The sequence below is a fragment of the Anomaloglossus baeobatrachus genome, chromosome 5 (assembly GCF_048569485.1).
Source record: "Anomaloglossus baeobatrachus isolate aAnoBae1 chromosome 5, aAnoBae1.hap1, whole genome shotgun sequence".
In the NCBI taxonomy this organism is placed as follows: Eukaryota; Metazoa; Chordata; class Amphibia; order Anura; family Aromobatidae; genus Anomaloglossus; species Anomaloglossus baeobatrachus.
The window spans coordinates 147,056,530-147,083,600 of NC_134357.1; the positions used below are offsets into that span (position 1 = coordinate 147,056,530).

General features: G+C 43.6%; 1 protein-coding gene across 2 annotated transcripts in view; it reads right to left on the minus strand.

Annotated features, from left to right (window-relative positions):
- CDH23 (cadherin related 23) overlaps positions 1 to 27,071 on the minus strand; it is a 1,872,161-nt gene that overhangs the window by 187,659 nt on the left and 1,657,431 nt on the right. The window contains exons 41-45 of one of the 2 annotated variants that reach the window (XM_075348971.1): positions 14,975 to 15,184; positions 9,791 to 9,898; positions 5,920 to 6,022; positions 4,716 to 4,841; positions 1,907 to 2,110 (exon numbers count right to left, since the gene is read on the minus strand). In XM_075348971.1, coding sequence (XP_075205086.1) covers positions 1,907 to 2,110; positions 4,716 to 4,841; positions 5,920 to 6,022; positions 9,791 to 9,898; positions 14,975 to 15,184 — 751 coding nt within the window. The remainder of the gene's footprint in view (positions 1 to 1,906; positions 2,111 to 4,715; positions 4,842 to 5,919; positions 6,023 to 9,790; positions 9,899 to 14,974; positions 15,185 to 27,071) is intronic. The other variant, XM_075348968.1, reaches the window with a different exon arrangement.

The window sequence follows — 27,071 nt, forward strand, 5'->3', positions numbered from 1 at the left end:
CAATATTACCATTACAATTTTCCATTTCATTTTCTTTTCAGTTATACTTTTTGTTCCAATGCTGTTTTTCACAGAAAATTTGTCATACTGTTCTTTACATGTAAGAAATATACAGCATAAGCTTTTAGAGTTTTATAGAATTGTGGCATGTTCCCAGCAGCAAACCTTTATCAAAGGTATCAAATCAGTGTAAAACTAGAATTACTAGCAATTTCAATTTGATCTTTTGCCAGAACCTCCAGTTTAAAGGCGCTGAAAATACAGTGAGTAGTTTGGTGTTATGCTCTTTAATGACATTATTAGAGGCAACGATAAAGGGATTGCACAGTTAGCATTTGGATCAAGGCCATGTTAGAGATTTTGAAATTGGGCCCAGAAGCCGACTATGTATCTGGGTAATTCAAACACTGTACTAAAAACACCTTAAAGAATATGAGGAATTTTACATTAAAATTCATATAAGCCTGATAATTGCAATGTAGATTATCATCAACATATATTGCTCTTGCAACTGACAATGGAGCTCCAGGAGTACAATGACCACTAGGCACTGTCTCCTAGCCTACATTCCAATGTTATAGAGGTACTCTCAAGTTTTAAAGTTAACCCTATTGATGGGATAGATGAAAAGTTCCTGTTCCCTATGGTCCGACCTCTGCATCCCCCAGAAATCCCGAGAACCAGGGCTTGAAGAGCTCCATGTGATTAGAGGGGTGCTTAATCATACACAAAGAGGGCTCCAGTGGTAGGATCCCATCAATCCCAAGAAGAAGGGTTCTGAAGATCCCATGTCACTAAAGTGGTGGTAAAATAGGAGCAATGAGGACCCCAAGGGGTGGACCCTCAGCAATTTCAGGAACAAGAGCTCTGAAGAGCCCCAAGTCCCTGAAGTGGTGGCCAATCATGCACAAGAAGGGTCCCAGAGAGCAGACCCTCAGTGATTTCGAGAGTGAGAGCTTTGAAGGGCCCCTTGTCCCTGAAGTGGTGGGCAATCATGCTCAATGAGGGTCTCAGCAGTTGGATCACCTGCGATCTGGAAGTTATTCCCTATTCCATGTATAGAGGATAAATTTCAAACTTGAGAATAACTTGTAAGTAGCCTGGCATATGTATTTTCATTCACTACTGGAGGTACACTTTCAGCAGAATCTTTAAAATATGAATTAATGACATAGTCCTATTGTACTGTTAATATGTTTGCTTTATCTATGCATGCACCATCAGTTGATTACCAAAAGAAAAGGGTAGCATTGTTGCATAGGTGCAGATGTGTAAAATAACTGTTGGCCAAACACTCGTTTGACTGATATTTTGCTATACTGATTAATGATGGTCGCATCGCTTCACACAAGTCTGTTCCATGGTCCAGATCAGTGCTTTCTAGCCATGGACAGGATCTGTGCAAATTTCGTAACCTTACGGGTTCTGTGCGGCAATTGATTAGATGGTCCAGTGTGATGTCATCTGTGCCCCACACAGGTAACGAAGCACCAGTACATCATAAGATGAACGTGGGATCCCTGAAGAAGACTAAGCAGGTCCTGTCCACAGCCTGATAGTACTGACCTGGACCGTGGAATGGGGATTGTATAAAGTGACTTGCTCATCTATACTAGTGACCATAGTCTTATCTACAATTGTATTCAATCGGGAGAGTATAGTAAGCCACTACCAGACTCTTCTGCTTAACCTTCTTTTAGATTAAAGGCATCAGTGTTAAAATTCAACACAGATCATCCCACTCTCTATGTGTGTAAGGCCCCCAAACAAATGAGATGGCCGGCCGCTTCTGCTGGTAATGTGAATCAGGGCTTGGGGCAATTAAAATCAATGGACATTTATGATATAATTTTTTTGAGTTTTACTTGAAGAAACTGTTACGGAATTATTATAGTAAGTAACTCACCTGGAGGACTGTTTTCCCGGAGACGTACATTTACACTTTGTCTACTAAAGACAGGCCTGTTGTCATTGGCATCTAATATCGATAATATCAGAGCAGCTGTGCTGTTCAATTTGCCAATATCTTCTGCCACCAAGGTAAGATTTAGGACTGGGACAGGGTACGCTTCTCTGTCAATAATTCTTCCTGGCCTGACAGCAACAATACCTGCAAATAAATGAATTCCCATATAATACATTTATCCAACTAGTCTACACAATTGTATTTTAATATTTAATTAGCAGTACAATTCATACTTCGATATCATTGAAAAAACATTGTTTTCTAAAATAGCATCTAAATGATCCAACACATTTTACAATTATGGGATAAAAGCTTGTGAAGTTTGCTGAAAATAATACAAATATTAAATTCTTTCTTACTGTTTTAATCTTCTATTTTGATTATATTTTTGCAAACTATTCATCTTCTATGATTCAAATCATCCAAGACTTTAAACAAGTGGATGAGATAAAAAAAAGGCAGGCCAAGCAAAAGGCTACCTAGGGTGCGATTGCCGGTATGGGGCATTTTACAGTGTAATTTGTAAAATTAAAACCAAGAACGAGGTTCTGGACACTGTGCCACCCCACTGCAGTCGGGTTTGAAAGGAGTATCCTAGTCAAGTATGTAACTGCTTCTCCAGTGATTGCTTATGGGACTGACGGCTAAAGGTCAGGTTTAGAGACATAAATTCAGTGGTCATGCATTATCATGCTGCTTAATCAATCCTGATAGCAATGAGGAGTGAGGAACAGGAGACTTGGGTCCCCATTCTCATAACCAGTGGTCATAAGCGTATAAAGATCTTGGTAGCACTCTCTGTGGTCAGGGGAAAGGGGCCTGCTGATGGCAATTTCATCAGGATATGCATCTTTAGATGCACATTCAACTGAAATGTATTGCGGTGTAGAGACCCGCTGGCTCCCTGTGTTACAATACATGCTGCTAGCCAATCAGAGGTCAGCAACAGACGCTGACTTGCCAGTGATGGGCAGCTAATGACAGTTTCGTCATGTGCTCCCTGTACCGGCACACATAAGTCATCTGCTGCATTAATTGCTGGCTATAGAAGAGAATGTGGCTTGTCTTGGGAGTGCGGGAAGGTGTGAATAATCATTTCTTTCTTGGTACTGGAGAAAATGGGCCCAAAGTGGGACATTATGCCAGCACAAGTACATTATTGCAGAATGGGGGGCCAGTACACAGAATATTATTGCAGAATTGGGGTCATTATTAGAGGATGGAAGGCATTATTACAGGATGGGAGCCAGGAAAGAGGACATTATTACAGGATAGGGATCGCAAAGGAGGACTTTATTACAGGATAGTAACCAGGAAAAGGGACATTATAAAAGAAAGGAGCCAAGACAGGTGTTACGGGGGGCTGTCTGATAATAACCTAAAGGAGTATCAGACAGTCAGGGTCCACCGTGCAAAGACTCTGCTGCAGACTATGGCAGAGTGCAATACCTCTGTTAACTCACAGAAGGATATAATAAGAAAGTAAAGCAATTCCTCCCTTACTTGGAGGGTGTGTGGAATGATCTCTGTTAATAATCACAGAGACAAAGGCAATGTGTGCGAAATGGCACCTACCTAGGTCCGCTCTTCTAATGGTGCAAAAGAGACGAACAGCAGCGTAAGCCGCACAAAGCTCCTACCTGCGTTCGCTCCACTAGTGTGCGAGGACACGAACCACTAGATATGGCACCTGCCTAGGTCCGCTCTTCTAGTGGTGCAAAAGAGACGAACAGCAGCGTAAGCCGCACAAAGCTCCTACCTCTGTTCGCTCCCCTAGTGTGCAAGGATACGAACAACTGCTAGTCGCAGTATAAGGAACGTTACCCTAGCGGCAACGTCCACCTACGAGTCGAACCACAAGGCCCAGCCAGACCATGTGCCTCAGGCACCTGCCTATGTCCGCTCCCCTAAGAGGTAAGGATACGGACAGCAGCCGAAGCTGTAAGGTATAAGAACGCTACCCTGCCGGTAGCGCTCACCTAGCATAGACAGAGGAATGCCTAGAGGAACGCGCACAGAGCGTCTACTCTTATGCATGAACCAAGAGGACTGAGCACCATGGGGCGTGTGTCAGGGTCTTATATAGACTCTGTGCCTCATCCAAGATGGAGGACACCAGAGCCAATCCGCTGCCAGAACGACAGGAGTGACATCATGCTGGCCTATCACCGAGCAAGGCATCACAAGCACATGACCAGCGACCAATCGGCATAGAAGGTGTCAGAGACATGTGACCTCGTGTCAGCGATGATGTCACCCGCACATGTGCAATGGCTCCAAGATAGGACTTAGTCTCCGGCGCTCGCACATGTGCAGTAGCAAGAAATCTGGACTTAGTCTCCAGCGCTCGCACATGTGCAGTAGCAAGAAATCTGGACTTAGTCTCCAGTGCTCGCAGCAACCGTAACAACAGGGGGCATTACTACAGGATTGTGAACATTATTACAGTATCATTGTCCATCTGACCAACATGCAGTTGGGGGCCCAGGTCCATGTTTTGCACCACGGCCAATAGGATGGTAGTTATATCACTGTCATGGTTGTTTCAATTTTGTGGACCCCAGCTAAGAGATATTGACTACTTATCCAGTGAATAGTTGATTATTGTCTATCATTAGAAACTCCCTTTAAATCAGAATTCCCCAGTATACTAAAAGGAATTTTTAATTTAGACCTTTTAAGGCAAAAATTCAATTGCAAAAATGAACATTAATTTAATAAAGGGGTAAATGAAAAATGAGCCTGTTACCTGTGCTGTTGTTCATGGTAAATAAATCCATTTGAAGTCCCAGAAGCCGATATGACACGACAGCGTTAGGTCCTAAGTCATTATCTAAAGCTAAAATAGGCCCATTGAGGACACTGATGGTTGTTCCTAGATAAAATATGAGAGTCAACATCCCGAAAATGGATTTCCTACTAAACTTCTGCAGATTACGACAACACTATCAAATCCAGTTACTGACAGGTCACACCTCACATGACTTGCGACAAACAATAATTGTGAATGACGATTACGTGATGAGACCCAGTGACATGTTTTAGCGATGACTCAGGCTGTTGAAGCCCTAGCAGACTGAATCAACCCTCATAATCCTAAACTCCTACAGGAGAAATAAAGTTAGTCCCTTCGTAAATGAACAATTTAGGAGTTAATATCAAGTATTTTGTTGTTCATCTCTTTAAGATTGCTGTATCTTCTTAAGTCTTCTTATTGTCTTCTTGCATCTCTAAATAGAGCAACATCTGAATCCTTAGAATACGTGAGATTGTCTGGAAACTAAACTTAATGTTTATATATAGTATTTTATATATAATTTAATATATTACACAAAATCAAGCCTTATCATTGAAACAATTAAATAACAAGGGTACAAGAGCTGTATGTCAGAATGTAACAGTTCCAGTTTTTTCTTGGTGTGTATCATGCTAAACTAAAGCTTTCAATGTTATTTTATTTTACTGACTATACTTAGTAAGTAGAGTTTGTGTGAATTGATTTTCACGACCTGGTCCATTGGCCACGACAGTAAGCTATGGTCAGCAGACGGGAGCCCTGAGAATTGTTTTATGCATGATGGCATCCGTGGCTTTGCCAGCCGAACGCAACATCATTGTTGTGGTATGATGCACTGGTAATCAAAAGAAGAGTTGCTGAATCTGGTGACATAACAGCCGAATCTCTGGGTTTCCATCCAGTGGCCACAGGTGACTGACGTGAACGATGGACTGGCTTCTATTGAATTGATTCGCACCAAGTCTTTGAAATCAAATTACAATAGCGTAAAGCATATATATTTACTAAAACAAGCAGGAAAAATCTAGTTGACATAATAATAACATTATGGATACATCACGAGAAAACAATCTATCATATATTCAATTTCACTTTAGGTAAGAGGTAGCTGTGTGTGTATGTTGTGTTGTTCATTCGTATGACTGTTCTATACTACCTGCGGGCGAATTCTCCATTATTTCAGCTCGATATGATCCTTGTGAAAACACTGGCTGATTATCATTTTCATCGGATATTGTCACAATGAACAAGTCAAAATCCTGTACGAGGGAAATTACATTTGTTTTACTTTTATAGTCTAGAGAAATACCTTTCTGTTAATCTATGTCACAACTGCTTGAAGAGAACCTATCATGCTCCTTCTAAAAAGTAAATTTGACAGTATACTTATAGTCTTGTTTCTGCAATCCAGCCTGTACAAAGGTGATTGCTCTACTGAGCTACAGACAACCATACACTAGCAGGAGGACATCTGGATGGTGCCAAGAAGGCGTAGAAGCTCCAGGCATATGTAGGGCAGGAGCTTCATATTCCCCTCAGTGGTGTCTGGTGGCAGTGGTGCCTCTATGTAGACTATTTGTATGCACCAGCATGAGATGGAGCTTCTGCAGTTAAAAGAATGAATGGCTGCTGTCAGATTTACTTTGTGGGTGATAGGCATATTCTATCTAAGGCCTCTTTCACACGTCCTTGTCTCTGGTACGTGTTTGGTCCTTTTCCTCATGTACCGGAGACACGGGCACACATAGACCCATTAAAATCAATGGGTCTGCACTCACATGCGTGTTCTGCCATGGACCGTGTGTACGTGTGGAGCATTCGTGTGTCCGTGTGCTCCACACGTCAACATGTCCGTTTTTCTCCGGCATCACAAGTGTCACACGGAACGCAAATGGACCACACAGAGGTGTTCTATGTGACACGCACCGGAGAAAACACACGTGTCTGAGAAAAAAAAAACCTTTAATCACCATCTCGAGCCCTACTGTCTCTGCCGCTGCTGTCACTTGCTTCCGACAGCAACGCCAGGGAAAGGTGAGCAGAAAGTTCCCGTTCTCCGTGTGTTATCACGGATAACACACGGAGAACACACATGTGCCATAAACATGGCTCACGCAGGGCAATACGCATCTTTGACATGTCCGTGAAAAACGTGCAGGATTTTCACGAATGTGTGAAAGAGGCCTAAAGAGGTTTTCAGGGACTTCCAATTTTCCACTAGGAAAAACCACTGTCTCCTTCTGTATTGCCAGGCACAGCATTGTAGATTTTGAAGCTGTGGCCCAGTCTCATTCAAGTGAACAGACAAATTAACAGAATGTAGAACCTTAAAATCATATGATAAAGACAAGTAAGTGGATTCATACAATATGTTGGTGGCATGAAATTTTTTTTTACTTCAACCATTGCATGAAAAGAACCGTGAATGAGCCAAATGGGTAAAAAAAAAACCAGACAGAACATACTATATAAAAGCACTGGGACATACACCCACGTCTAGCCAGTCAGGATGCAACTTACATATATCATAAAATGAAGAACCGGCACTAAGGGACAATGTGACAGATGAAGAGAAAACCTATCTCTTATTGTCCATAAGGACTCGTTCTTCCATTTTTTACATAATGATCCCATTCAAGCACATGAAACTGAGCTGCAATACCACAGTGCCTTCAGTCAGGTAAAATGGTGGTGCTGCTGAGAGCTGGACCTTAACCAATTTGATAAGTTATAAACATCAACGTCCTGGAAAACTTAATAACAACAAATGTTTTAGCTTATGAGAGAATAGATAGATATGCACCAAACCTAAGATTGAAGGGCTTGCGTTGTAAGCTTGCTTGCTTGCTAACAATAAAATTACTCTGTAGAGGGAAATACTATGAAAATTCTAGCCTTCTAATAGTAAAGAAGGTAGTGCCGTGCACTGGCATTTCAGGAAACTCTTGGCTACGGTTGATGGGCTGGTATGAATTTGCCAGCCCTTTGGTGTCCCTTCACCATTAAATCAAAATAAAATGACATGTGGTCAAATAAATCACTGTAATTCAGCTTCCAAGCCTTCCAGTACAGTACATGTGTAGTTTTTTACTAGGGCTAGGCTACGCCCAGGCTGAATGTTCAATACTGCTTAAATGTGCAAGAATATATTAGTATAGTTATTTTATTGCACCTGAATGAATATCCCAGTAGGTCCATTTAACCAATGACTAAAATTTGATTTGATTAGAAGATGTAATTTACTTTTAGAAATAACAAAAATGGATCTTAAGAACTGTAAGGAGCTGAGACACAACTTATGCTTATTTGCATAAAGGCAAAACTGCTCCCTTTAAACGGAATGTGTCATGTTGAATGGTATTTGATCTGCGCACAGAATATTATAAAGCAAGAGAAGATAGCCAGATCAATACATATTTTTGTTGGAAAAGTCAACTCAGTATAACTTGTCTTTTATTCTTTGAAATCCCCTTTTGTTCGTATGCATACGAGTCCAGTAGGCAGCACTGTTCAGAGAATGATAGTATTACCTGTATGACGTTGCATGCAGCAATAGATGTCAACCACTCAGTAGGACCGCCCACTGGACTAATATGCATACAAACACTAGGGATTTCAAAGAATAAAATACAAGTTAGGGCTCTTTTCCACTTGCGTACCGCTTCCGATGTGAGAGCATCGGAAGCGATATGCTAATGTCCCTCTGCTGTGTCAGCTGAGGGTCATGCGACTGTGATGGGATCTTGTGATCGTATCACAGCCTTGGAGACGAGGGAGGGAGCACTTTCTCCCCATCTCCTCCGCTGTCTGTCTCTGCATACATCCCACTGCGGTCGCATAACATGCGAGTGCAGTGCGATGTTTCACATGCCCCCATAGGCTTGTATGGGGGTGCGTGAGCCGAGACTCGCTGCCAAATACAGCATGCTATGATTGCACCGAAAGCACGATTCGTGTCGAAGAAAGATAAGCAAGAGGACACTGTCCCATTGATTAACACATGTTTGAGTGCAATCCAATGTTTTATCAGATCGCACTCGCACATGAAGATCGCAAGTGGAAAAGAGCCCTTATACTGAATCTTTTCCAACAAACCTCTATATCATTTTGTTCAGCTTCTACTTGTCTATGGCATGTTAACTACAGATCGGACGGCATGTTCAATGCAACAGGTTACCTTTTTTAAATGTCTGTTTCAGTAAAATGTTTTATCCAACATGAAAACCTGTTTGGAGCAAATTTTAATACAGTGTTGTGCAGGCTCTCTGGTATTCTTCTTGAAAATGTATGAATAAATTGACAGCTGGATTTTACCATTACCATTGGAAAAAGGGTGTTTCTCTATATAGTCTGAATACACGGATAGGATCATGGGTTTCTCTTTAGGAGGATGCCAAGATGCCATAGGGTGACATATAAGCCATGTAATGCTCCTCTGGAAAACTAAGTATGCAAACACCCTCTTCACAAAGGAAGATAGAAGGAACTCTATTATCACCAATTAGATATAGCAATTCTAAAAGCAAAGTCAAAATTTACTCTAAAATATCTTTGCAAATGATTTACGATAAGAAGGCAAACCAAAACCTTCATATTCAGTCAGATGTTTTTGGGCATTTGCTTCTCATCAGTGCAAAGCAGGATAACTGGTTGGATGTGTGCAAGGCCTATATACTGGTTGGATGTGTGCAAGGCCTGGTTAGAACTGCTTGGTCTTTACTCCTTACACTTCCTGTGAATGGAAGCTTGGCTGTAAATCTGAGGTCACAAGGTAAAAGTAACTTTTAGACTTTCTACCGGTTCTTGCTCTCTTCTTGTGATTCAGATTATGCAGTAGGAAGCTAGTGTCAGATAGTGTAGAGGTGTACACCTCCGATTGGTTACACACAGTTATCCATTTTTTTTCTAAATACCGGTATTTAGGAGGAGTAACAAAGAAACAATACAAGCAGCAGTGACCTTTAAAAAAAAATGTCAAGCCAAGCATAGCCATATTAGTCTTAAATTTTTAAGGTAATATCACTTACCCTTCTTGAGTTGCGTATATTTTCTGGATTGTCTTTCACAGTCACAGTTAGTCTATATTCTGAAACTTTCTCTCGATCCAAAGGTCGATTTACATAAACTATTCCAGACTAAGAGAAACATAAAACAATATAATAGAAATGTACAGATTAAATTCATTAAATACTGTGGACGTTTAGAGCTTTATAAAAAAAAATAATAAAAATAATATCTACAATGTCATTACAATAACCAACACTCTATTCAATTTGTAATATTGCTTATTGTTTGATTTAGACACTTAACTCAATTAAGTTGACCCGTAATACATTGTTCCACTTACTAATGACTTGACCCTCGCCTTCCCTCCCTGATGAAGCGGTGTCCACAGGGGTAGTATTTGACTCTGCGAAATGTACGTTGGAGGTTTTAGGGGGCTCTTTCCTATGCGGGGTCCCCTTAACTGGGGATTCTGTCTTTTTCTTGCACTCAGCAAGCAGCTTTCTGTACATTGCTATGTATTGTATTGTGTTGATGGCATGTGACAGAGTGGATTCCACATACACATTGTGCTTATAGCAGCTTCATGACTCATTTTTTGTTTGCACTTGGCACTTTATAATTACTGTATTCCATGTATTACTGTATGCTGCTATAATTGCACTGTATCCACTTATGCACTCAGCACTTTATGATTATTTATTCATTACATGCTGCTATGTTAAAAATGTTTGTCTGTAACAGCTGCTAGTCAGGATAATGTACTGACATTCTATCTAAAGTACTGTACGGTGAAACCTTTTTGTTAGACAAACTCAAGTGATTACTCACGATCAGGGGCTAGAGACTGAGATATGGTCAGGGAGTATATGGAGTAAAGTGGGACCTGACCCAGGTAGTTGCCTATGGCTCCAATGATTTGGCATAGGAAGGGAGTCCAGGGTATGAAGGTGGGAGTCCAGGTAACCACCGGCGAGTGTCAGAGGGGCTGCGGGGCTGTACCGCAGGTCCTGTGGAGTCTCCACAGGACGCGCTATCTCAGTCTCTAGCCCCTGATCGTGAGTAATCACTTGAGTGTGTTGACCTGAAGAAGGCCAATTGGCCGAAACGTCACTTGACTTGGCGGACTTTTGTACAGCACTTTTTCACATTCTCACAAGCAAAATAAAAGAAAAAGATTTTGAAATCAATTTACTGTGTCTCCCTGGTTCTTATGGGAAATAAGTAGTGTGCCGGAGTTATTCTATTCTATCCATTGACTATTTTCTCCAGAGCACCTACGTGAGGTGAGGCGAGGTCTTTTTTTTCACAATTTGGAAAGAGACTCAAACCTTCCCCCCCCATCAGGAGTATCCTTCAGGTTAGGGATAGCATAGCGCCCCCTAGCTTGAGGGACGGCCTAGGAGCCTCGGTTCCCCGCTATCTAATAGGCTCTGTTACAGCTGTCAATTGTTGATAGGACTAGCCACTGGACTGAAAATCCCAGAAAGGACAGAAGATTAAATGATGGCAACACAGGTGATACTGAATCTTATTTCATAAAACTACAGTGAACAAAAATATAAACACATTTGTTTTTCCTCCCATTTTTCATGAGCTGAACTCTAAGATCTAAGACTTTTTCTATGTACACAAAAGGCCTTCTTCTCTTACATATTATTTACAAATTTGTCTAAATCTGTGTTAGTGAGCAGTTTACCTTTGCCGAGATAATCCATCCTCCTCACAGGTGTGGCAGATCAAGATGCTGATTAGACAGCATGAATATTGTACAGGTGTGCCTTAGGCTGGCCACAGTAAAAGAGCACTCCAAAATATGCAGTTTTACAGTATAGGGATGATCAGTAAACCAGTCATTATCTGGTGTGACCACATTTACCTCACACAGTGCAACACATCTCCTTCGTATAAAGTTGATCAGGTAGTTGATTGTGGCCTGAGGAATGTTGGTCCACTCCTCTTCCATGGAAGTGCAAATTTGCTGGATATTGGCAGAAACTTGAACACACTGTCGAAAATGCTGATCCATAGCATTTAATCATGCTCAATTGGTGACATGTCTGGTGCATATGCTGGCCCTGTGATGTTTTCAGCTTCCAGGAATAATGCACAGGTCCTTGAAACATGCAAAAATGCAGTATCATGCTGCAACATAAGGTGATGGTCGTGGAAAAATGGCACAAAAATGGGCCTCAGAATCTCATCATGGTATCTCTGTGCATTCAAAATGGCATCAATAAAATGCACCTGTCTTCGTTGTCCATAACATACACCTGCCCATACAATAACCCCACTGCCACCATGGGCCACTCACTACACAATGTTGACATCAGCAAACCGCTCATCCACAGTATACACACAGTCTGACATCTGCCATGTACAGTAATAAAACGGGATTCATGCATGAAGAGAACACCTTTCCAACATGGCAGACGACAAAGAATATGAACATTTGCCCACTCAAGTCAGTTATGACGATGAACTGCTGTCAAGTGGAGAGCCCAATGAGAATGACAAGCATGCAGATGAGCTTCACTGAGATGGTTTATGACAGTTTGTGCAGAAATTCTTTCGTTATGGAAACGGAATGTTGCAGCAACTGTCCAGGTGACTTGTCTCAGACATTCATGGAGAATTTTAAGGTTGTGGACTAATGTGGTTACACGTGGTCTCCGGTTGTGAGAACGGTTGGATGTACTGTTAATTTCTCTGAAACGCCTTTGAGGGCAGCTTATGGCAGAGAAATGAACATTCAATTCATGGGGAACAGCTCTGGTGGACATTCCTGCAATCAGCATGCCAACTGCACGCTCCCTCAAAACTTGCAACATCTGTGGCATTATGTTGTCTGATAAAACTGAACATTTTAGAGTGGCCTTTTACTGTGACCAGCCTAAAGGCCCCGTTACATTCAATGACATCGCTAACGAGATGTCACTGGGTTTACGGAATTCATGACGCACATCCGGCCTCGTTAGCAACGTCATTGCATGTGACACGTACGAGTGACCGCTAACGATCCCAAATACTCACCAAATCTTTTTTTGTTGACACGTTCATTTTCAAAATATCGTTGCTTGTTCTGGATGCAGCTTGTTCATTGTTCCTGAGGCAGCACACATCGCTACATGTGACACCCCAGGAACGATGAACAACAGCATTCCTGCATCCTCCGGCAATGAGGTGGGAGTGACGTTTATGCGGCTGCTCTCCGCATTCTATTGGTTGCCTGCTGTGTGATGTCGCGGTGACGCCGCACGAACCGCCCCCTTAGAAAAGAGGTTGTTCACCGGCCACAGCGACGTCGTTAGGAAGGTAAGCTTGTGTGACGCGCACTACCGATATTGTTCGCCACGGGCAGCGATTTCGCAGCGTGTAAAGCGGACTTAAGGCACCGAATACGCAATAATCTTGCTGTCTAATTATCATCTTGATATGCCACACCTGTGAGGTGGATGGATCAATTTGGCAAAGAAGTGCTCACTTACACAGATTTAAACAAATTTGTGAACAATATTTGAAAGAAAAAGGCCTTTTGTGTACATAGTAAATGTCTTAGATCTTAGAGTTCAGCTCATGAAAGATGGGAGTGTACCGCCCCGCGCTTGGCTGCAGCCGAGCCGCTCGGATCCAAGCTCGTTGGTGGGTAGCTGAGCGCCTCCGGACCCGGGGTCACTTCGCTCTGAAAGGATGCTGGCGCTACGTGGGGGGTGGTAGGTAGGTGTACGGCCGGAACCGTGTTTGAGTTTGTGACGCCACCCACGGGATGTGGTGAAGGTGTAGACACCACCGCTGCAGTTACGGGGCACCCGGGGGAGATGGTTATGCAGCAAGATGTTAACCCCTCCGTGGGCTGGGATGATGGCCCCGGGACCCGTTGGGGAGAGCTGGGCGGTGCAGGGCGGTGCACGGCCGGATGGCACTGTTGTACTCACTGTTATTGACACACACAAGTCTCTGGTAAACAAAGTTGATGGTGGTCGGTGCCCGCAGCCGGCTGCGTCTGGCCCCCCACCCAGTTCGGTGGTCTTTGCCTTTCTCCTGCACCGTATAGTGTATGTGTAGACTGCCTGCGCTTCAGCGACGGGAGTCCGCTCCCCGGCTGTATATATGTCGGGAAAGCCCGTTTGCCCACAGACGCTGGCCCGTGGGATCTCTCTGCCTGTGTGGTGGCTTTCTATCCCCCTCGTTGGGCTGTTGTCGTCAGTCGGGACTTGGGTGGGAAAGGACCTATAGTCCAGACCGCAATCAGTAAATTAACTCAGTCCAGTGGATTCTGGACCTCGTTTCAGGGTTTGAGTACCCCCCTGTGTGCTTCGGTTTCAAGTCGGTTCCCCGGGTCGGTACCGGCGGGCCACTACCCTGTCCCGGTCCACCACGGTTCCACCGAGCCGTCTTCTCGGGTCCTGCAGGCTAGGCCACCATCTGCTTCCTAGCCAAAGGTGCCCAGGCTCCGACCCTGGCACCTGTCAGACTGTCAGACTGCTGCAGACCTGCTACACAGGCCTGCTTCCACTCTCAACACTCAAACTGAACTGTGTGTTTCCTGCCTCAGGCCCTCTGAACTCCTCGGTGGGCGTGGCCAACCGTCTGGCTCCGCCCCCTGGTGTGTCCATTAAGCTCTGAGGGAGGTGACTGGGGTTTATGTGGTTTGGCTGGTGTTACCTTGTGTGGCACTGGTGTTGTGCGGGGCGCTATCTGTGACTACCTGGCTAGTCCAGGGTGTCACAGGAGCAAAAACAAAAGTGTTACATTTATATTTTTGTTCAGTGCATATATCAATCTGCTCAGCTCCCCCTGCTATATAACATGGTGCCTGCAGATTGGATGGCATTTTCATGGTAACTGGTTCTCTTTAAATGTTTTTTTTCAAAAGTTTAGAAAATCTGCCGTGCTTTTTATAAAATAATGAAGTAAGCACCATTACACCCCATGCCATTCTGGTGGTCCCATCCAGAGTTAGAGGTGAGGAAATCTGCCCATCTCTAGTGGGGACCACTAGGTTGCCAGTGCTGGAATAGAAGGAATGCAATGGCTAAGCAACAGTTTGTTACTTTATAACAATCCCTACCCTAGGGCAAATTTTTTAAACTTGAAAAAAAAAACCATTAAAAATGAGTGTTTACAATAATTATTCTATGCTTGAACTAATCTGCTTCTTTTAAACCATATATAAAATTTTATTACATTGCAAAATGTAGACTTACGTTTTCATTAATGAAAAATGTATTCTCTCCATTCCCTGCTGTTATATTGAAAGTTAGAATTGCATTGCGTCCAGTGTCAGCATCACTAGCAAGAATTTTAGTGATTGGCGTTGATACCACCGTGTTCTCACTGATTGTTATATTTAGTGGAAGGTTGAGGAGAACAGGATCATTGTCATTGATATCTAATACACGTATTTCAACCACAGTCTTCATATAGAGAAAATACAAAAGAAAATTAGCTTCAATATATGTATGATATAAGGATGGCAACAATTAAAATAAAGTCAACTCAATAAAAAAAACCTTAAAGAAGTTATTCAACAATACATATCAGCTACAGGATAGATAGAAAATGCATGACTGATGAGAGTCACACGTCACACACACTATCTAAAAAGACATATGCATGTTTTTCTCACTAGCTGACATGAAATAAGAATACATCTTTCCCGTTTTAGGTCAATCAGAATTACCAAAACTATTTATATTTGCCAAATGGCAGAATAATGAGAGAATGTTTTAAGCCATTTGTATTACTTTCTGCAAAGCCAAAAGTTTACATACACTAAGGGGTGCTTTACACGCTGCGACATCGCTAGCATTTGCTAGCGATGTCGAGCACGATTGCACCCGCCCCCATCGCACGGCCGATATGTGATGATCGCTGCCATAGCGAACAATATCGCTACGGCAGCGTCACATGCACATACCTGCTCTGCGATGTCACAGCAGCGTTGCTGAACAGCCACCCAATAGAAAAGAAGGGGAGGAAATGAGTGTCCGGAACATGCCGCCCACCTCCTTCCTTCCTCTTTTTCTGGTGGACGCAGGTAAGGAGATGTTTGTCATTCCAGCGGCGTCACACATAGTGATGTGTGCTGCCGCAGGAACGACAAACAACATCGTTACTGCAGCAGCAACGATAATTGGGAATAGGGGGGCATGTCACCAATGAGCAATTTTGAACGTTTTTGTGACGATTCAAAATCGCTCATAGGTGTCACACACAACGACATCGCTAAAGCGGCCGGATGTGCGTCACAAATTCTGTGACCCCAACGAGATCGCTTTAGCGATATCGTAGCGTGTAAAGCCACCCTAAGAGTACTATGCCTTTAAACCATATGGGACAGCCCATATGATGATATAATGTCTTTGGAAGCTTCTGATAGGTTTAATAGCAAAATCTGAGTTAATTTGAGACACACCTGTGGATGTATTTTAATGCACACCTGAAACACACTGCTTTTTTGCGTAGTATTATGGGAAAGTCAAAAGAAATCATCCAAGAACTCAGGAAGAGAACTGTGGACTTGTGCGACTCTGAATCATCCTTGAGTGTAATGTCCAGATACATGAAGGTGCCTCGTTCATCTGTACAAACAATGATATGCAAGTACAAACAAGATGGGAATGTCTAGACATCATATCACTCAGGATGGAGATGGATTCTGTGTACCAGAGATGAATGTGCTTTTGTCAGACATGTGCATATCAACCCAAGAACAAAAGCAAAAAACCTTGTGAAGATGCTGGCGGAAGCTGGTAAGATTGTGTCATTATCCACAGTGAAATGAGTACTGTATTAACATGAACTGAATGGTCACTCTGCCTGAAAGTTACCATTACTCCAAAAGAACACAAAAAAGCTAGATTAATGTGTGCAAATGCTTAGAGACATTTCCTGTGGTCTGACGAAACTAAAATTGAACTGTTTGGCCATAATGACAATCTTTACACTTGGAGGAAAAAGGGAAAAGCTTTGAAGCATAAGAACACCATCCCAACAGTGAAACACAGGGGTGGCACCATCATGTTGTGGGGTTATTTTTCTGCAGGAGAGACTGGTGCACTTCACAAAATAGATAGTATCATGTGTAGAGATGAGCAAACCGGTCGCGGTTCGGCTCGAGGTCGGTTCGCCGAACGGAGGTCTCGTTCGAGTTCGGTTCGGCGAACCACTCGAACCGCATAGGAAACAATGGGAGGCAATCACAAACACATAAAAACACCAAGAAAACACCCTCAAAGGTGTCCAAAAGGTGACAAACAACTCACAACACAACACAAACACATGGGAAAGTGACAAGGACATATACTCATGCGAAAACAAAAGAGCTGGACAAGGAAAAAGAGGAGGAGACACAGATATAGGCATGGCATGCCCTTCTAAAATCATGTAAAACACCGCAAGGTGACTCCAAGCGGAGTCTCCTTTTTTTCCAAAAATTGGGCCACACACACCCACCCCTTCAGTGGCAGCACTTGTGCCCCAGTTGTACACTTCACAGGTAGATTTGCATCAAGCACATTCAAAAATACGCCATCCTTAACCATCTCCAGGATGACACCGGGGTAGGTAGCTAAGTCTTTCCTGATCCCAGCTCTGTTCATCTTGGATCATTTTTAAAAACAATGTAAGCAAGGGTTACTCCAAGCAGAGACTCCCTTTTTTCCAAAAATTGGGCCCCACACACACCCACCCCTTCAGTGGCAGCACTTGTGCCCCAGTTGTACACTTCACAGCTAGATTTGCATCAAGCACATTCAAACATACGCCATCCTTAACCGTCCCCAGGATGACCCCGGGGTAGGTAGCAAAGTCTTTGCTGAACCATGACTTGTTCATCTTGGCTCCTTTTAAAAAACACAGCAAGGAAGGGTTACTCCAAGCAGAGTCTCCCTTTTTTCCAAAAATTGGGCCCCACACACACCCTCCCCTTCAGTGGCAGCACTTGTGCCCCAGTTGTACACTTCACAGGTAGATTTGCATCAAGCACAGTCAAAATCCACAAAGCATTTACTCTCCCCAGGATGACACAGGGGTAGTAAATTCCTTGTGGATCCATGACTTGTTCATTTTGATGAACGTTAGTCTGTCCACATTGTCACTGGACAGACGCGTGCGCTTATCTGTCAGCACACACCCAGCAGCACTGAAGACACGTTCAGAGACAACGCTGGCAGCTGGACACGACAAAATCTCCAAGGTGTAAGTGGAGAGCTCTCGCCATTTTTCAAGATTTGAAGCCCAAAATGAGCAAGGCTCCATTTGCAAAGTCATGGCATCGATGTTCATTTGGAAATACTCCTGTATCATCCTCTCCAGCCGTTGACTATGTGTCAGACTTGTTGTCTCTGGTGGCCTTGCAAAGGAGGGTCTAAAAAAATTATGAAAAGATTCAATAAAATTGCTATTACCAGCACCAGATACGGTGCTACTGGTACGGGCAGACTGTTGACGAGACGAGACCGTCCCTTGTTTGTCAAGTTACAACTGGGAGATTCACTCCCTGCACCACGGTGGTTTGGTGGAAAAGCCGAGCTAAGATCGAGTAACAGCTTTTGCTGATACTCCTGCATATGTGCGTCCCTTTCTATGGCTGGAATTATGTCACAAAATTTGGACTTCTACCGAGGATCTAATAGTGTGGCAAGCCAGTACTCATCATCACTTCTAATTTCGACAATATGAGGGTCATGTTGGAGGTAGTGCAGCAAGAAGGCGCTCATGTGTCTTGCGCAGCCATGCGGACCAAGTCCACGCTGTGTTTGTGGCATACAGGTGCTAACCGTTCTTTCTTCCTCTGACATCTCCCCCCAACCTCTTTCAAAAGAAATTTGACCAAGGTCTCCTTCATCTGCTGAGTCTTCCATGTCCATGGACAGTTCGTCCTCCATTTCTTCATGTTCTCCTGCACCTTCCTCAACATTTCGCCTGCTACTATGCACCCTTGTTGATCCCTGTCCCCATGGTCCCATGCCTGCCGCGTTGGTGATGATGAACGTCTGGACCTTGGTGATGTTGTTATGTCTTGCGCATATGAATCCTCCTGTAGTTCCTCCCATTTCTGTTGTCTCATCCCCTGACTCCGAATAGTGTTTAGCGTGTGCTCCAGCGTGTAAATGACTGGAATTGTCATGCTGATAATGGCATTGTCAGCGCTAAACATATTCGTCGCCATGTCGAAACTGTGCAGAAGGGTGCATAGGTCCTTGATCTGAGACCACTCCATCAGGGTGATCTGTCCAACCTCTGCATCTCGTTGGCCCAGGCTATACGTCATGACGTATTGCACGAGGGCTCGACGGTGCTGCCACAGTCGCTGTAACATGTGGAGAGTCGAATTCCAGCGTGTCGGCACATCGCATTTCAGGCGATGAACCGGCAGGCCGAAAGACTTCTGGAGCGATGCAAGTCACTCAGCAGCGGTGGTTGAACGGCGGAAGTGAGCAGACAGTTTTCGTGCCCTGTTCAGAAGGCTATCTAGGCTGGGATAGTATGGTAAAAATTGCTGGACAACAAGGTTCAACACGTGAGTCATACAAGGCACGTGTGTCACCTTGCCCAGGCGAAGGGCCGCACCCAGGTTTGCAGCATTGTCGCACATGGCCTTACCAGGCTGCAGGTTGAGTGGAGACAACCATTTATTAAACTCAGTCTCCAGAGCTGTCCACAACTCAGCCGCTGTGTGACTCTTATTTCCAAGACATTTCAAGCTAAAGACCGCCTGATGCCATTGCGCTCTGCTGCCAGCATAGTAATGAGGGGTGCGTGATTCCTTCTGCGCAGTTACAACGCTGGTGGCCTGACCAGGCAGGCTTGGGGCGGAGGTGGAGGACCCAGACGAGGTGGAGGACTCAGAAGCAGTGGCGGAACTTGGACAGACAGAGGATTGACACACAAGTCGTGGGGACGGCAAGACTTGTGCGGCAGACCCTTCACCATCTATCACCATAGTTACCCAGTGCCCAGTCAGAGACATGTAACATCCCTGTCCATGCTTACTGGTCCAAGTATCGGTGGTGAAATGCACCCGTTCACACACAGAATTTCTCAAGGAAGCGGTGATGTTGTGAGCGACATGCTGGTGTAGCGCAGGCACACCTTTCTTAGAGAGGTAGTGGCGACTGGGCATCTGGTACATGGGCACAGCGACAGACATAAGGTCTCTAAAATCCTGTGTGTCCACCAGGCGGAAAGGCAGCATTTCAGTAGCCAAGAGCTTACAGAGGGATAAAGTCAACCTCTTAGCTTTGTAATGGGTCGCAGGAAATGGCCTTTAATTTTTCCACATCTGAGGGACAGAGATCTGGCTGCTGTGTGTAGACGGTGGTGAGTAGGGTGTCCGTGAAAAAATGCAGGCTTGTGAGGAAAGTGCAGGCGTAGACATGATGTTGCCTTCATCCAACGTTGATGCTATCGATGTCTGAGAGAGCTGTACACATGCACTTGTTTCCCCTTCCAAACCAAATGACGATCTACCAAGCAAACTGCCTGTTGCGGTTACAGTGGTGGAAGTTGTGCGTGGAAAACCAAGTGTGACAGCTGTCCCCACAGTCCTAGAAGATGAAGAGCGCACGGATGCACTTGAAGGGGCAGGCGGTGGATGGCTCGCTCCGCTAGACCGCATTGCAGCATGGTGAGCTTCCCACTGGGACATATGATATTTACTTATGTGACGATTGAGAGAAGAAGTTGTCAAACTCCTGAGGTTTTGCCCTCTACTAACAGAATCACGACAAATTTTACATATCACATGATTTGGGCGATCTTTTTCTATGTCAAAAAAGTTCCAGGCTAGGCAAGGCTTAGAGGGCATGCAACCTGCTGAGCCCCCCCGACTAGTGCTCAGAGGCAGAGTGGTGGCTGAGGATGCAGTTGTAGACGTGCTACCAGTACTACTCCTCTGTCCAAGGAGGCGCAAGGTAACTTCGTCGTCAGTAGCATCCTCCTCCACCACCTCTGTTGACCTCCTCGAGTGCCTGACTGTGGGTTGACAGTAGGTGGGATCTAGAACTTCCTCATCAAGCGTTGTGTTTGCACTCCCCTCACCCTCAGACCGAGCCTCTTCCTGACGTGAACCAATATTTAAGTTGTCATCCCAATCTGGTATCTGCGTCTCATCGTCATCAGTATGTTCCTCATTGTCTATAACAACAGGTGTTACAGTTTGTGAATAAGGGTCAACATTATGCTCAGAAACTTGGTCCTCACGGCCTGAATCAGAGTCACAAAGTTTATGGGCATCACTGCAGACCATTTCCTGGTCTGTACTCACTGTAGCTTGGGAGCACACCTCTGATTCCCAGGCTATAGTGTGACTGAACAGCTCTGCATCTCAGTTCCACCATACTGTGCAGGGCGGATGGAGACTTCAGAGCTGGGAGAAAGCAAGTGTGATTGGGATGACAACTCAGAGGACTGGTGTTTTTTGGATGCGGTAGTTGAGGTGAGGGCACTTGTTGGACAATTTGAGATCTATTCAAGCTTTTTCTTTTTTTGGCCATCATCTACCTTTGTTCCAGTTGTTCGTGTCCGTAAAAAAGGGAGCACTTCAGATTGTCCACTGTAAGTAGTAGACATCTTACTTTTGCTGGAAGATGGTCTATCTTCAGCAGATATTAATGGAGCTTTGCCACCTTCCCCACGGACAAACCCTTTTTTTCCTTTTCCAACACGCCTCTTCCCCTTTCCACCAGCATCTGTCATTTTGCCACTCATTTTGATTGCAACAAGATTGTGCACTTAAAATGTGGTAGTAAAAATTGAGAGGTGGAGTAGATTGCAGCGGTGGTCTATCTTTATTAACAGCAGAATAAACAACAATAACTATCCCTGACAATGCAACTACGGCCCTTAAACTGGAAGCATAGTTTGCTAGTATAATGGCTTAGTAACAATGAGTTTGAGTGTGCAATGCAGAGGTGCTGCAAATAGATTTGCACTAGTGGGACACTAATGGAAGTCCAACAGCCACTTTTAGGATGCCACTAAGTTTACTCAGTGTTTGCTAGTATAACGGCTTAGTAACAATGAGCTTGAGTGTGCAAAGGTCAGGAGGGTACAGTGGCAGGGTTGTGGGTCTGTGTACAGGAAAGGAAGCCTCACTTTCTATCCCTCCTAATGGGGAAATGCAGCGAGGAAGTCCCTGACCTTAGCTACACAGACGCTGTTATCTGTAGCTGTTAAAATCTGTTTCCACGGAGCTGACTGTCACCTATGGCTCTGAGCCTGCTGTTATTAGCCCTTACAAGGGCTAATAGAAACTTCTATCCCTATTCTGTATAGTGCTGTGTGTAGAGCGTACACAGCAGTATCGGAGACAGGAGCTACGCCAGCGGTGACTGTCACCCAGACGCAGAAGAGATAATGGCGTCCGGACGGGCAGATACCCGTTTTTATAATGCAGGGACATGTGACATGGACATCCTATCGCACATGCCGTTGCTTCTCTGGCTAAAAGTCCATTTAGCTGTGTGTGTGTCTGGGATTGGCTGACATGCTGGCCCGCCCTACTACATGCGCGCGCTTAGGGAAGGAAGACAAGGGAAAAAAAAAAAATGGCGGTCGCCAATATCGCAGCAGCAGTGATCTGAATGCGCTGTTCCCGCACACTATACGCTGAAATTTCATAATAGTGTGAGTCACAGAGTGACTTACACTATTACAGCGGAAAGCCAGCTAGTAATTAGCTTGGCTTTTTGCTGCTAGAACCATTCTCAAACGTAACTAGAATTATCGAGCTTTAGCAAAAAGCTCGAGTTCTAGTTCGCGAACTGGAGAACCACGAACCGCGAACCGCGCTCAACTCTAATCATGAGGAAATAAGACTATGTGGCAATACTGAAGCAACATCTCAAGACATCAGCCAGGAACTTAAAGCTTGGGCGGAAATGGGTGTTCCAAATGGACAATGACCTGAAGCATACTACCAAACTGGTTGCAATGTGCCTTAAGGATTACTAACTCAATGTTTTGGAGTGGCCATCACAAAGCCCTGATCTGAATCCTTGAAAGGTGCAAGCAGGGTGACCTACAAATATGGCTCAGTTCTGTCAGCAGGAATGCGCCCAAATTCCTACCAGCTATTGTGAGAAGCTTGTGGAAGAATATCCAAAATGTTTGACCCAAGTCATACAGTTTAAGGTCAATGGTACCAAATACTAATGAAATGTATGTATCAAGTTTTGACTTTGGCAAAAGTAATAAAAGTGCCTTAAAACATTTTGTCTCTGTCTCTCATTGTTCTGGCATTTGGCAAATATAAATAATATTGGTTCCTAATTGACCTAAAACGGGAATGGTTTATCCTGATTTCATCTCAGATGAGAAAAACATGCAGATGTGTCTTTCTAGACAGTGTAATAAGACTTCTGGTTCGAACTGTATATATGTAGTAAGCTTGTTTCTGTTGCTTTATCTAGGTAGTAAATTTTGTTCTGTTCCTATATGTATGTAGTAAGCTTTATTCTGTTTTGATGCAGTATATTTACCTTGTGTCTCACTGCTGTGCTCAGTCTTGCCATGATGTATAAGCAGTCACATGAGACTTCCACAATCTCACCTTTATAGCAAAATTTAAAGCACATCCGTTTTTAATTTTTATTTCAGAAATCAAAAGTACACATGAAAATAAGCAACTTTGTAATATATATTATCAGACAAATTTTCTTCTTCTCTGCCAGAATTGATCAATCATTATCAAAATTCTCAATTCTGGGGTAAAATCTGTATTCAGTGAAGACTTTCCTATTACTGAGATAGGAGATGGCAGCTCTTATGGCTACAATTCTATGTAGATTGGAGAAGGTAGGAGCCAGAGGCAGAGCTCTTCCCTCCTCCTCTCCCTTCTATCTTCATGGAATCTCATCAGCACCAACTGCCATCTCCTATCTCAGTAATGGGAAAGTCTTCCCTGAATACAGATTTTACCTCAGAATTCAGAATTTTGGTAATGACTGATCAATTGTGGCAAAGAAGCAAACTTTTCTGAAAAGATACATTAGAAAGTTGCTTATTTTCATCTGTGCTATTGATTTAAGAAATAAAATTTTAAACGACGGGCACGCTTTAGGTTTCCTCGCCCAGTTTTAAGTGTCTTACGCAGCTGTTTCTGCTTCAGTTAATGACTGTGTTTAAAATGCATACTAAAATGATTACCATTATCACCTCTTTGGTATAATTGGTTACTGATACACGTGACCATAGTCCTGCAAAATCCCTGATTTTGTTCAAGTGTACCTAAAAGAAATGATGCTGTTTTGAAGACAAAGGGCAGTCACACCAAATAATGATCTGATTTTGTTTTGTTCATTTACTTTGCATTTTGTTAATTGATAAAAATAAGTTATTAACACTTCTATTTTTCATAGTATTTGCATTTTTGTTTGGTGCATTTTTTACATACCTGCTTCTGACTATTCATTTGAATATGGGCAGAGTTGCATTATCTGGCCGCATCCAGTGCAAAGTAAATGAAACAGAACTGTTCCACTTCGTGATCACATCTGTCCACCCCCGGAACCAGGAATACCTAATTGGTGAGGGAGCTGGGTGTCCCATCCCCACTGATCTGATATTGATGCTCTATTCTTAGGATAAGGCATCAATATAAAAGTACCGGGTAACCCCTTTCACACTTGTTTCCATATTTCCATAGACACATGATTTATTTTTGACTGCTAGAAATATTCAAAGACAACTATTTATCAATAACACCTCATACACAGATTATATATATATATATACAGTAGAGACCAAACGTTTGGACACACCTTCTCATTCAAAGAGTTTTCTTTATTTTCTTGACTATGAAAATTGTAGATTCACATTGAAGGCATCAGAACTATGAATTAACACATGTGGAATGAAATACTTAACAAAAAAGTGTGACCCTACTGAAAATATGTCTTATATTCTAGGTTCTTCAAAGTAGACACCTTTTGCTTTGATTACTGCTTTGCACACTCTTGGCATTCTCTTGATGAGCTTCAAGAGGTAAGGCCGCTTTACACGCTGCAATATCAGTACCAATATCGCTAGCGTGGATACCCGCCCCCATCTGTTGTGCGACACGGGCAAATCGCCCAGACCCATCACACTACTTACCTGCCCGGCGACGTCGCTGTGACCGGCGAACCGCCTCCTTTCTAAGGGGGCGATTCGTTCAGCGCCACAGCGACGTCACAGCTTCGTCACTGAACCGCCGCCCAATAGAAGCGGAGGGGCGGAGAGGAACGAGACGTAACATCCCGCCTACCTCCTTCCTTCCGCATTGTGGCCGGGACGCAGGTAAGGAGAGGTTCCTCGTTCCTGCGGTGTCACACGGAGCGATGCATGCTGCTGCAGCAACGAGGAACAACTTCGCTACTGCTGCAGTAATGATTTTTGAGAATGGACCCCCATGTCACCGATGAGCGATTTTGCACGTTTTTGCGACGATGCAAAATCGCTCATAGGTGTCACACGCAACGGCATCGCTAATGCGGCCGGATGTGCGTCACCAATTCCGTGACCACAACGAGTTCGCATTAGCGATGTCGCAGCGTGTAAAGCCCCCTTTAGTCACCGGAAATGGTTTTCACTTCACAGGGGTGCCCTGTCAGGTTTAATAAGTGGGATTTCTTGCCTTATAAATGGGGTTGGGACCATCAGTTATGTTGTGCAGTTGTGTTGTTTATCCGAGTCACCAGCCTCAGAAATCGCAGGTTAACAGCAGCTCAGTTTAGAGACCAGGTCAATGCCACACAGTTCTAGCAGCAGACACATCTCTAGAACAACTGTTAAGAGGAGACTTTGTGCAGCAGGCCTTCATGGTAAAATAGCTGCTAGGAAACCACTGCTAAGGACAGGCGACAAGCCGAAGAGACTTGTTTGGGCTAAAGAACACAAAGAATGGACATTAGACCAGTGAAAATCTGTACTTTGGTCTGATGAGTCCAAATTTGAGATCTTTGGATCCAAACACTGTGTCTTTGTGCGACACAGAAAAGGTGAACGGATGGACTCTACATGCCTGGTTCCCACCGTGAAACATGGAGGAGGAGGTGTGATGGTGTGGGGGTGCTTTTCTGGTGACACTGTTGGTGATTTATTCAAAACTGAAGGCATACTAAACCAGCATGGCTACGACAGCATCTTGCAGCGGCGTGCTATTCCATCCGATTTGCGTTTAGTTGGACCATCATTTATTTTTCAACAGGACAATGACCCCAAACACACCTCCAGGCTGTGTAAGCGCTATTTGACTAAGGAGAGTTGATGGGGTGCTACAACAGATGACCTGGCCTCCACAGTCACCAAACCTGAACCCAATTGAGATGGTTTGGGGTGAACTGGACCGCAGAGTGAAGGCAAAAGGGCCAACAAGTGCTAAGCATCTCTGGGAACTTCTTCAAGACTGTTCGAAGACCATTTCCGGTGACTACCTCTTGAAGCTCATCAAGAGAATGCCAAGAGTGTGCAAAGCAGTAATCAAAGCAAAAGGTGGCTACTTTGAAGAACCTAGAATATAAGACATATTTTCAGTTGTTTCCCACTTTTTTGTTAAGTATTTCATTCCACATGTGTTAATTCATAGTTCTGATGCCTTCAATGTGAATCTACAATTTTCAGAGTCATGAAAATAAAAAAAACTCTTTGAATGAGAAGGTGTGTCCAAACTTTTGGTCTGTACTGTATATATATATATATATATATATATATATATATATATATATTGTACATAGAGCGGGTGAAATAAGTATTTAGCATGTCACAAAAAACTAAATAATTATATTTTAAAAGTAATATTGACATGACATTGGCGGCAACCCACCCAATGCAAACAGACAAAGACATCAAACCATAGATGTCCATACATACGTTATGTGAAATAATGAGAACTGACAGAGGGTAAAATTACTGAACATTTATTATTACTGAAAATGTATTTCATACTTCATAAAAAAGCCTTTGTTCGTGATGACAGCTTCAAGACACTGCCTATATGGAGAAACTAATCACATTCATTGCTCAGGTGTGATTTTGGCCCCTTCTTCCACACAAATACTCTTCAAATTCTCAAGGTTCTGTGTGCTCCGTCTATGAACTTTGAAGTTTAGTTATTCGTATAAATTTTCTTTTGGATTCAGGTCAGGTGATTGGCTGGGCCACTCTAATAGCTTTATTTCCTTTCTCTTTAGCCATTTGAGCATTTCCTTGGCTGTGTGTTTCGGACTACTGTCTTACTGAAATGTCCATCCTCATTTTATCATGATCCTGGGAGATAACAGCAGATTTTTATCATGAATATTTTGGTACATTTGTCCA